This window comes from Pecten maximus, chromosome 16 (genome assembly GCF_902652985.1).
Source record: "Pecten maximus chromosome 16, xPecMax1.1, whole genome shotgun sequence".
NCBI classification, from domain to species: domain Eukaryota; kingdom Metazoa; phylum Mollusca; class Bivalvia; order Pectinida; family Pectinidae; genus Pecten; species Pecten maximus.
Window position 1 is genome coordinate 34107386 of NC_047030.1, and position 12185 is coordinate 34119570.

Here is a 12185-nt window from a genome sequence, read left to right on the forward strand (position 1 = left end):
AACACCCACCCACAACACCTCACAACACCCACCCACAACACCTCACAACACCCACCCACAACACCTCACAACACCCACCCACAACACCTCACAACACCCACCCCAACACCTCACAACACCCACCCACAACACCTCACAACACCCACCCACAACATCTCCCAACACCTACCAACAACACCTCACAACACCCACCCACAACACATCACAACACCCACCCTCAACACCTCACAACACCTACCCACAACACCTCACAACACCTTCCCACAACATCTCCCAACACCCCACCCACATCACCTCACAACACCCACCTGCAGTCCCTCCCAACAATCCCGCACAACACCCCTAGAGCACAGAACACATTATGAGTTACAGCGCTGATACAGGCAAATATCACAAGTCAACCAACAGCCATTGTATCAGAATAATCAAAAACGACAAAACCACTCAGAGCATGTTTTACTCCTTGTTTTATTCTTATTATTTACATACAACTACACATATCATTTACATACACTTATATTATTTACATACACTTATATTATTTACATACAATTATATTATTTACATACATTATTTTCCTCGATATGATTCTTACTGTATAATGGATTATTAAAGCGATATATCATACACAAATTAATATCAAATATGTATCTAATTCATAGTATATTTATTATGGGTTATATTTGTGATAATTCAATGAAATATACAGACAAACCTGTCTATAATGGCCTTTCAAGAGAGCAGAGAGAAACGGCCTCTATAGACAGGTGACCTTTATATACAAGTTTGGTGCATAGGGAACTAAAACAGACGGTCTTTTAAAACTGTTGGCCTTTAAAGGCAGGTTTTCGTGACATACAGGTGATTTCAAGGTAATGACATAGATCGTGAAATACAGATGACCTTTATAGACAGGTTTTGTTACATACAGTCGACCACTATAGGCTTTGTTACATACAGACGACTTGTATAGACGGGTTTTGTTAAGTCGGCTGCTATAGAAAGGTTTTCGTTACATACAGACGAACTTTATAGATATTTTGTGTTACAGTCGACCCCTATAGACAGGCTTTGTTACTTACGACATTTATAGACAGGTTTTCTTTCAGATGACCGCTATATAAAGGTTTTCTTTACATACAGACGACCTTTATAATCAGGTTGCGTTACAGTCGACCGCTATAGACAGATTTTGTTGCATACAGACAACCACTATAGACAGACTTTTGTTACCTAAGGCGGGTTTTATAGACAGGTTTTGTTGATTCAGACAACTCCCGTAGACAAGTGTCTGTTACATAAAGGTGACTTTTATAGACAGGTTTTATTGCATACAGGCGGCCTTTATAGACAGGTATTTGCTATGCATGATACTTCACATGATAATAAATAATACAATATCAATTTGTTTATTGTAACACAATACATTTCAAATAAACAAGCTAAAATAAACACAACGCGATGTTGCGTCATCGTACGGTACAAATTATGCAATTTATAGAATTAATTTCTAATGCCTAAAAAATATTTACAAAAAAATGATAATAATAATAACATATATTATTTTGAAAGTGACTTGGTATTGTTCACAGTTTTGAATAATAAATAAGGCAACAAGGAAGGCAATGAGCGCACAGATGTGGAATTAACAGTCTCCTGTGCATATTAACCATACAAAAATGTACACATGAATTCATTATCAGGTATCAAGCACTTTGGCGGCTATTGGTGTTGCATAGTCTGAGGTTCCTCTTTCCCCAAAGGACATTTAACAGGTATATACCATGTATGTCACGTGACCATTTTGGCCACGTTTTCTCTATTAAATTATCACAACCTCTATGACCTTTGTTACAATCAAAACAGTTCTTCAGACCAACCAATTAGTCGGACATACTTAATGTTTCGAGATTTTCCGGGAATCCCCGAGATGTCAGCCTGTTATCACATGACTTTGATCAGATAAAACACGTGACGTAATTCCAAAACTCCAATCCCATCAGTAGCTGTTCACGAGAAGCTGGAATTCTCCGTAACCGAGAACAACCACGGGTCAGGTAAGTTTCCTTTAGTAGAACTATCATAGTTTTCAAATTTAGATTCGAGGAAGATTGGTCTATCTTATCTACGTTCAATAATTAGAATAATATTTTTTTTACTGAAACATTGCCAAATGACCAAAAGTGCATAATGAAAATGACCAGGTTTAAAATTGCTAAACTGTAACTGAATTTCGGATTTGTTGCATCAGAACTAAGGTCGGGCGTGTTTGAACAGGTCACCGCTCCCGCTTTCTGGTACGAACTGTTGTACCCTGACACCATTACTCCCCATCCATCAAACTGACAGTTGACGAGAGAGGATTCCGTACCCGCGCACTGTAGGTTGTCCATCCATGTTGGCTGTTGACGGTTGTTCTGTCCGTGAAAATGATCAACTGTGTGAGCGGTCCCAGAGCTTTAACCAAAACAAAAAAAAAAAAAGATAATGTTTAGGGTCTTCAATTTGACTTATTCTAATTTTGATTTTATATTAAAGAATTACTGTAAACTTATATATTTAGCGATAATTTCATTTTATCTGTAATTTTATTTCAGTAAGTATCATATTTTAGCGATAGTTTTATTTCATCTTTAATTTTATGTCAGTGATAATCTTATTTTAGAGGTGATTTTATTTCAGTGATAATATAATTTTAGCGATAATCTTATTTTAGCGGTAATTTTATTTCGGTGCTTTTATTATTTTAGCGATCGTGTTAATACTATTTTAGCGGTGATCTTATTTAGTGGTAATCTTATTTTACTGTATTGGATTATTTTGATTAGGTTTTGGATAATTTTCTTTTAAATATTGGTTATTATAGATATGGGTTATTATAAATATGGGATTAAACAAGAATAGCATGTATTTTCTTGGCCTTTGGTTCTATCAACCAGATATAGTGTATAAGATTTTTTCATTAGTTTAGCTTCAATATTAGTATAATGTTAGAATTTATCCTAAAATGATTTAAAAAATATCTCCCTAATGGCGATTATTTACGTACTTGAAGTCAAGCATGACACAGGCGACGTTAGCATCGTCATCGCCCCAGCATTTTCCTCCGACGTACCCCCACTGACCACTGTGGTAGACTTCAACCCGGTCCGAGTCCCCGAGACGAACTGCAAAGTCGCTTGTACCTGTAAAATAAATCAAAGTACTGAAAGTACTCCAATTTTCAAACTGTAGCCGTAAATATGAAATATAATCGGAAACCTTCAACCAATCAGATGACCACTACTGTCCCGATTACAGTCAACCAATCACAACACCGCTACACTGTCTCGATCAAATTCAACCAATCACATCACTACTACTCTCCTGATTACAGTCAACCAATCACACACCGCTAAACTGTCTCGATCAACTTCAACCAATCACATCACCACTACTCTCCTGATTACAGTCAACCAATCACACACCGCTACACTGTCTCGATCAAATTCAACCAATCACATCACTACTGTTTCAATTACTGTCAACCAATCACAGCACCGCTACACTGTCTCGATCAAATTCAACCAATCACATCACTACTGTTTCAATTACTGTCAACCAATCACAGCACCGCTGCACTGTCTCGATCAACTTCAACCAATCACATCACCACTACTGTCCTGATTACTGTCAATCAATCACAACACCGCTACACTGTCCCGGTCATCTCCAACCAATCACATGACCACTACTTGCCTCAATTACCATGTTTATTTATTGATAGTTTGGGTATTTACGATGCCACGAGGATCATTATGTTGTTTTTTTTTTAATTCACGGTATGCTATAAAATTATTAACGAATTGTTTTTAATCCCGATCATTGGCGTGATATTTAACATACTATTCATGCTGACAGTATAATTTTCATCTTGATCATTGGTTTTCCAGAATAGCGTTGAGTTTTCAAACTGCTGTCCTTTTAGATCTTTCAAAAGCTTTATAACACAACAAATATATTACCTCAAATAGCTGGAACAGTCATATACAGACAATCTTGGAAGCATAGAAAAGAAAGATACCAATCATGAGGAAAGAGGGATTCTATCCTTTCTATGACTGATTAGACGAAGTGATGAATCGAGGTGGGGATGTGTTAGGTATTCAGTTAACAAGTGTTTTGCCTACGTATTACTGCCTCCTTCTGATGATATATTTTAATGATTTTTTTTCAATAATTACTCTTTGCCAATATCTTTGCATCCATTCAATGATTTGAATTGTGAATGCCCAATGTGACTTTTAGCATTTATAATTAAGTACATTTATGGAAAAACATCCATCCAAATATCATTTGAAAGCGTACATAATTTGCATACTGTCTCGCATAAAAATAGATGTATTAGGATTCTATAAGAAAGAAACTTTATTGATCATGACATACGTGGTGTACAATTTTACAAGTTATTTTATAGTAAAATATTATAACATATTCTTAGTCCAGTTTATTTTGAATGTACATTTCTACGATGAATTATTTACCAGTTTCGTCGAAGCAAATCGCCCCCGCGTCTTGACTATGGCTGCACGAAGACCCCCAGCCGCTGAAGCTACAGTTTTGTATATATGACTCGGATCCCGTACAGTTGACGTCAGACATCCATACGGTGCCATTCCCTTCTCCGAAAACGGCATGTTGAATGGCGGTACCAGAACTAAAGTAAAGGACAACAGGAAATAACATTACAGCCTTGTCACCGTTTAAAACAAAAGAAAATCGTCACGATCTGGCGATTAAAACAATACATTGTTATTTTTATTTATCGCAATTAATTGATAATCATCAAAATACTGTTGTCGATATTTATAACAATTAATCAGATTTATTTTAAAATAACAAGATCTATTCAAATATATTGGAATATTTTCATTTCTTAAATTTCTTTAAATTTTCCTAATTATTTAAACAATATTTTATTTTATATATATCAGATTTATTTAAACTTGCATGACTTACATAATTTTTTCAGATTTATTTTAGTTTGTCATATTTATTTCAATTTAATACAATACTTACTTATATCCCAGCATCTGACAGACAACCCCGGCATCATTGTTGTCCCAGCCGTCATCACACACCGTCCCCCACGTGTCATTGTGGATCACCTCCACACGCCCAGAAGAGGCGGAGAAACCGCCTACCAGGCGGACGGTGGGAGGTATCAAAGGCGTAGTGGTAAGAGGAATGCTAGTGGTTGTTGTTTCTGGGACTGTAGTAGTTGTAGGAGGCGTTGTAGTAGAAGTTGCAGGTGGCGTTGTAGTAGAAGTTGTAGGTGGCGTTGTAGAAGTTGTAGGCGGTATTGTAGTAGAAGTTGTAGGCGGTATTGTAGTAGAAGTTGTAGGCGGTATTGTAGTAGAAGTTGTAGATGGCGTTGTTGTAGAAGTTGTAGGCGGCGTTGTAGTAGAAGTTGTAGGCGGTATTGTAGTAGAAGTTGTAGGCGGTATTGTAGTAGGTGATGATGACATTGTTGTAGACGATGATGACATTGTAGTAGATGATGTCGGCATTGTAGTAGAAGAAGTCGGCATTGTAGTTGATGATGTAGATGACATTGTAGATGATGATGATGACATTGTAGTAGATGATGTCGGCATTGTAGTTGATGATGTCGGCATTGTAGTAGATGATGATGATGATATTTTAGTAGATGATGTCGGCATTGTAGTTGATGATGTCGGCATTGTAGTTGATGATGATGACATTGTAGTAGATGATGATGATGGCATTGTAGTTGATGATGTCGGCATTGAAGTAGTAGATGTTGGCATTGTAGTAGATGATGTCGGCATTGTAGTAGATGTCGGCATTGAAGTAGATGTCGGCATTGTAGTAGATGATGTCGGCATTGAAGTAGTAGATGTCGGCATTGAAGTAGTAGATGTTGGCATTGTAGTTGATGATGTAGGCATTGTAGTAGTAGATGTAGGCATTGAAGTAGATGATGATGACACTGTCGTTGACGATGATGGCATTGTAGTTGATGATGATGACATTGAAGTAGTAGATGATGGCATTGTCGTTGACGATGATGACATTGTCGTTGACGATGATGGCATTGTCGTGACGATAGGCTTGAAGTATGTAGATGAGCATTGTAGTTGACGATGATGACATAGTGGATTGATTAGTAGAATGTCGGCATTGTCGTTGACGATGATGGCATTGAAGTAGTAGATGTAGGCATTGTCGTTGACGATGATGGCATTGTCGTTGACGATGTTGGCATTGTAGTTGATGATGTTGGCATTGAAGTAGTAGATGTTGGCATTGAAGTAGTAGATGTAGGCATTGTCGTTGACGATGATGGCATTGTCGTTGACGATGATGGCATTGTAGTTGATGATGTTGGCATTGAAGTAGTTAGATGGTCGGCATTGCTTGACGATGATGGCATTGAAGTTGTGATGATGTAGGCATTGTCGTTGACAAGATAATTGTGTGACGATGATGGCATTGAAGTAGTAGATGTAGGCATTGTTTTCGATTGACATTGAAGTGAGCATTGTCGTTGACGATGATGGCATTGAAGTAGTAGATGTGGCATTGTCGTTGACGATGATGGCATTGAAGTAGTAGATGTAGGCATTGTCGTTGACGACTTGATGAGTCATTGTGTAGATGTGGCATTGAGTTAGATGTAGGCATTGTCGTTGACGATGATGGCATTGTCGTGTGATGTCGGCATGTTGACGATGGCATTGAAGTAGTAGATGTAGGCATTGTCGTTGACGATGATGGCATTGTCGTTGACGATGATGGCATTGAAGTAGTAGATATAGGCATTGTCGTTGACGATGATGACATTGTAGTAGATGATGATGGCATTGAAGTAGTAGATGATGGCATTGTAGTAGATGATGGCATTGAAGTAGTAGATGTAGGCATTGTCGTTGACGATGATGGCATTGAAGTAGTAGATGATGGCATTGTCGTTGACGATGATGGCATTGTCGTAGACGATGATGGCATTGAAGTAGTAGATGATGGCATTGTCGTAGACGATGATGGCATTGAAGTAGTAGATGTAGGCATTGTCGTTGACGATGATGGCATTGAAGTAGATAAGGATGTGAGATAGCATTGTCGTGCGATGATGGCATTGAAGTAGTAGATGAGGCATTGTCGTTGACGATGTATGGCATTGAAGTAGTAGATGTAGGCATTGTCGTTGACGATGATGGCATTGAAGTAGTAGATGATGGCATTGTCGTTGACGATGATGGCTTTGAAGTAGTAGATGTAGGCATTGTCGTTGACGATGATGGCATTGAAGTAGTAGATGTGGCATTGAAGTAGTAGACTGTCGGCATTGTAGTTGACGATGATGGCATTGAAGTAGTAGATGTAGGCATTGAAGTAGTTAGATGTCGGCATTGTAGTTAGGACGATGATGGCATTGAAGTAGTAGATGTAGGCATTGTCGTTGACGATGATGACATTGAAGTAGTAGATGTCGGCATTGTCGTTGACGATGATGGCATTGAAGTGGTAGATGTAGGCATTGTCGTTGACGATGATGACATTGTCGTTGACGATGATGGCATTGAAGTAGTAGATGTAGGCATTGTCGTTGACGATGAGGGCATTGTAGTTGACGATGATGGCATTGTCGTTGACGATGATGGCATTGAAGTAGTAGATGTCGGCATTGAGGTAGTAGATGTAGGGCATTGTAGTTGACGATGATGGCATTGTCGTTGACGATGATGGCATTGAAGTAGTAGATGTCGGCATTGAGGTAGTAGATGTAGGCATTGTCGTTGACGATGATGACATTGTAGTTGATGATGTCGGCATTGTAGTTGATGATGTAGGCATTGAAGTAGTAGATGTCGGCATTGTCGTTGACGATGATGGCATTGAAGTAGTAGATGTAGGCATTGTCGTTGACGATGATGGCATTGAAGTAGTAGATGTAGGCATTGTAGTTGACGATGATGGCATTGAAGTAGTAGATGTAGGCATTGTCGTTGACGATGATGGCATTGAAGTAGTAGATGTCGGCATTGAAGTAGTAGATGTCGGCATTGTCGTTGACGATGATGGCATTGAAGTAGTAGATGTAGGCATTGAAGTAGTAGATGTCGGCATTGTCGTTGACGATGATGGCATTGAAGTAGTAGATGTAGGCATTGAAGTAGTAGATGTAGGCATTGTCGTTGAGGATGATGACATTGTCGTTGACGATGATGGCATTGAAGTAGTAGATGTAGGCATTGTCGTTGACGATGATGGCATTGAAGTAGTAGATGTAGGCATTGAAGTAGTAGATGTAGGCATTGAAGTAGTAGATGTCGGCATTGTCGTTGACGATGATGGCATTGAAGTAGTAGATGATGGCATTGTCGTTGATGATGATGGCATTGAAGTAGTAGATGTCGGCATTGTCGTTGACGATGATGGCATTGAAGTAGTAGATGTAGGCATTGAAGTAGTAGATGTAGGCATTGAAGTAGTAGATGTCGGCATTGTCGTTGACGATGATGGCATTGAAGTAGTAGATGTAGGCATTGTCGTTGACGATGATGACATTGTCGTTGACGATGATGGCATTGAAGTAGTAGATGTAGGCATTGTCGTTGACGATGATGACATTGAAGTAGTAGATGTAGGCATTGTCGTTGACGATGATGGCATTGTCGTTGACGATGTTGGCATTGAAGTAGTAGATGTAGGCATTGTCGTTGACGATGATGGCATTGAAGTAGTTGATGTAGGAATTGTCGTTGACGATGATGGCATTGAAGTAGTAGATGTAGGCATTGTCGTTGACGATGATGGCATTGTCGTTGATGATGATGGCATTGTCGTTGATGATGACGACATTTCAGTTGAAGATGTGGACGGCGTTTCAGTTGAAGATGTGGACGGCATTGTCGTAGTCGTAGGCTGATCGGTTGTTGTAGTAGCCACTGTAAAAAGAAATAAACGGACATTGGTCGATATATCTCTCTGTTATGATATCTTTTACGTCATTTCATATACAAATATACTGGTAATTGATCGATGTTCTATTGCACTCGGCTTTTGATTCGATTACCAGTACCTCGTGTCAATTATTCTGAAATATTGTATAGACACCCATGATATACTTGCTTTATTACATAATATAATCGCTTAAACACTATAAGAATCTCTGAAATCTCGATTTTCCTGTAGGCCTGGAAGTCGCCATGACTGCCTGGCAGTGTTGACATCTGATCATGAGTTTCTTAGACGCTTGAAAGGGTAGGACTAAATTCCGAAAAGTCGCAGGTGTTAATCATTTTAGAATAGTTAAACTATAGCTTATGGGTATAGTTAAGGGAAATTAAACGTATTAGGTTCGGTTTGTTTGGTTTGTTTAACGTCCTATTAACAGCCAGGGTCATTTAAGGACGTGCCAGGTTTTGGAGGTGGAGGAAAGCCGGAGTATCCGGAGAAAAACCACCGACCTACGGTCAGTACCAGGCAACTGCCCCACGTAGGTTTCGAACTCACAACCCAGAAGTGGAGGGCTTGTGATAAAGTGTCGGGACACCTTAACCACTCGGCCACCGCGGCCCGCATTAGGAAATACACACACACATATATACGAATATATGTTAATATAAATAATTTTTATGTTCGACTTTAGTATACTGAAAACACGTGTAGATAAAATGTCATATTATAAAATTGACACCTGCAGTCTATTAGTTCTTTTATCATTATCTATCAACGGTTTAAGTGTCTGCTATGACGGCCTTTCTGTCTTTCGGTGGACGAGAACATGCGTTCTCTTCACGGAAAAAGAGAAGTGTGCATTCAGAGAGCATACCGGGTAGTATTAACTCAAACGAACTCGTGTATTTCGTATGTACCGTATTCATATCAGATTCATTCGTTTAATTGAATATTGACGGTAACTATTTCAAAGATGGAAACATTTACTTTCGACTGTAGAATGTCGTGGTTGGGGTAAATTTTGGACGTAGTTGTAACTGTAATCTTGTAGATGACAAAACTCCTTTAAAGAGGCTTACCCGCAGACGGACCGGTAAACGGCACATCTCCGATCACTAAATAAACTTCAGTACACGTTTCTATGTGACAAAATTAGAGGCTTTCCGACTTTATTTCTTGAAAACAATTACAGAATATGTATTTAAAAGACGTTTTAAAACTCAACCTGAGAGGGAAATGTATGGAATATAACGGCAAATCGTCTTTGTAAATCGCCGCTATCTTTAAAGTTATCACTGTGCGGCACTGTGCACGTGCTTGTTTCTTTGATGTGTCAATCAAATTAGACTCCACTTTATAGCGGGGACTTATTGCGGGTTGCGATTAAATAAATAATATTTAAAAAATGAGGTTTTAATATCACTTATCAGCGTTTTATAAGGAAAATAAAATGAAAAACTCAACAATTCCAACAATCTGTCATGTGTAAAAAAATCTTTTTCTATTAGCCAATTTTTCTGATCTCTCTGCGGGCAAGCCTCTTTAAACTTTACTCAAACATATATATATATTTTAAGTTTCTTTTTGCTGATTACTTGATACCGGGTTTAAATACTCATGTACTGTTAGATATAGAACTCTCATTTAAAAAAATATTAAAATGTCGACCCTCGTCATCGGTTTATAAAAGTTTGCCATGTAGACATGACCATATACATCGTATCTTTTAAAAGGACAATAAATTCGTGTTTTATATATTTATATATCCACCCGAAGACTACATGTCGAGAGACTGTTGGATGTACAAAACGTATTTAAATGTCTGTGTTCATCACGCAATCAATTGTGTGAAAAACTCGAACACGTGAAATGGATACGTCACATGTAGTAGCGTACTTCCCCAACTCGACGTTGGGTCATTCTAAAACACGGATCCAAAGCTTTTCAGATCCCGGTCACCACGAAAGAGAATATGTTTATTGCGGTACATGTAAATATCCCGTATAGACCCGTTCTGTCAACACCGTAATATATATATCATTGTTTGTCTATTGTTAAAGTAATATTGGCGAAACATCTATAACGTTATTTGCCGTTTGCTTACTGCGAAGATACAAAGAATGTTTTAAACTTTGTTCAAGATTATAAAGAATCCGGTCTTTGGTCGATTTAAATTTGTAAAATTTCAAATAAAATACTGTACTCTAAAATCCACACCTAAATACCCCACCTAGCTTCCTATTGTTATGGCCTTCATCAAATATTTTAATGATTTTTTGACGTGTACGTTAATGGTAGCGAGTTGTTTAGGATTAGCTAGAATGCCTTAACAGAGGTACTGAAAGAAAGATCTTACACATTTTCTGACACAACAGAAACAAACCTACCAGTGAAATAATATTATACAATTATTGACCTGTTTTCAGGTGAATACGATGATTTATCAACCGGAAACCAGGTTAATATGTACCTCTTTTATCTTATTTCATGATGCGTTTGATTTTCCTTAACTATACACATAACCTATATCTTAAACTAATGCTCGGCTAAAAGGACTATTGCAAGGTCACGTGCGAGCTATTGAACACATGTGACGCTTTGGAATTTTGTCACGTGCGAACTAATGAACACCTGTCACGTTTCGAAATTTCATCCAACCGTTTCAAGCGTCTAAGTCACTCAAGGTGTCAACACTGCCGACGACAGTCATGTTGACTTCAAGGCCTAGAGGAAAGTCGAGATGTCGGTTATTCTAACTGTGTTTTAGTGATTATGTAATCAATCAAGTATAGTATGGATGTCTGTGCAATAGTCCAGAATAGTTTACCCTCGGTACCGGTAAACGACCGATGTTCTATAACACACGGCCATCGGCCTCGTGCAATAGAACATCCGTCTATTACCAGTACCCTCGTGTCAAATATTCTGGACTATTGCACAGGTACCCATTATATATTTGTATAATATAACAAGATGGTTATAATTTTTTACCTGTGAAATGGGCTACAAAATTGTTACATATTTGTTTTGCATTATCATTTGTATTCGAGGCCTTGAGGGGAGGGGTACAATAAAGGAACTGAAATGTATAGCTTTTTAATATCGTATTTTGAAGAAATGAAACATATTTGGTCTGAAGCATCCTTGGGTAAAGGGAAAGGATAACCATTTTTTATAAATCGTGGGCCTAGCGTTTAAGGGGCACGAGGGGTGGGGCC

The 12185-nt window shown here is 38.3% G+C and overlaps 1 protein-coding gene across 1 annotated transcript; it reads right to left on the reverse strand.

The window, feature by feature from the left end:
* Positions 1–6402: 6402 nt before the first annotated feature.
* On the reverse strand, positions 6403–8916 carry LOC117344786 (mucin-5AC-like). Its single transcript, XM_033907611.1, has one exon. The coding sequence runs from the start codon at positions 8914–8916 to the stop codon at positions 6403–6405; it is 2514 nt and encodes an 837-aa protein (XP_033763502.1).
* Between the last annotated feature and the right edge of the window lie 3269 nt (positions 8917–12185).

Excerpts from the sequence above, each read along its gene's own strand:
- LOC117344786 (XM_033907611.1), bottom strand. The coding sequence starts at position 8,916 with ATGCCGTCCACATCTTCAACTGAAACGCCGTCCACATCTTCAACTGAA.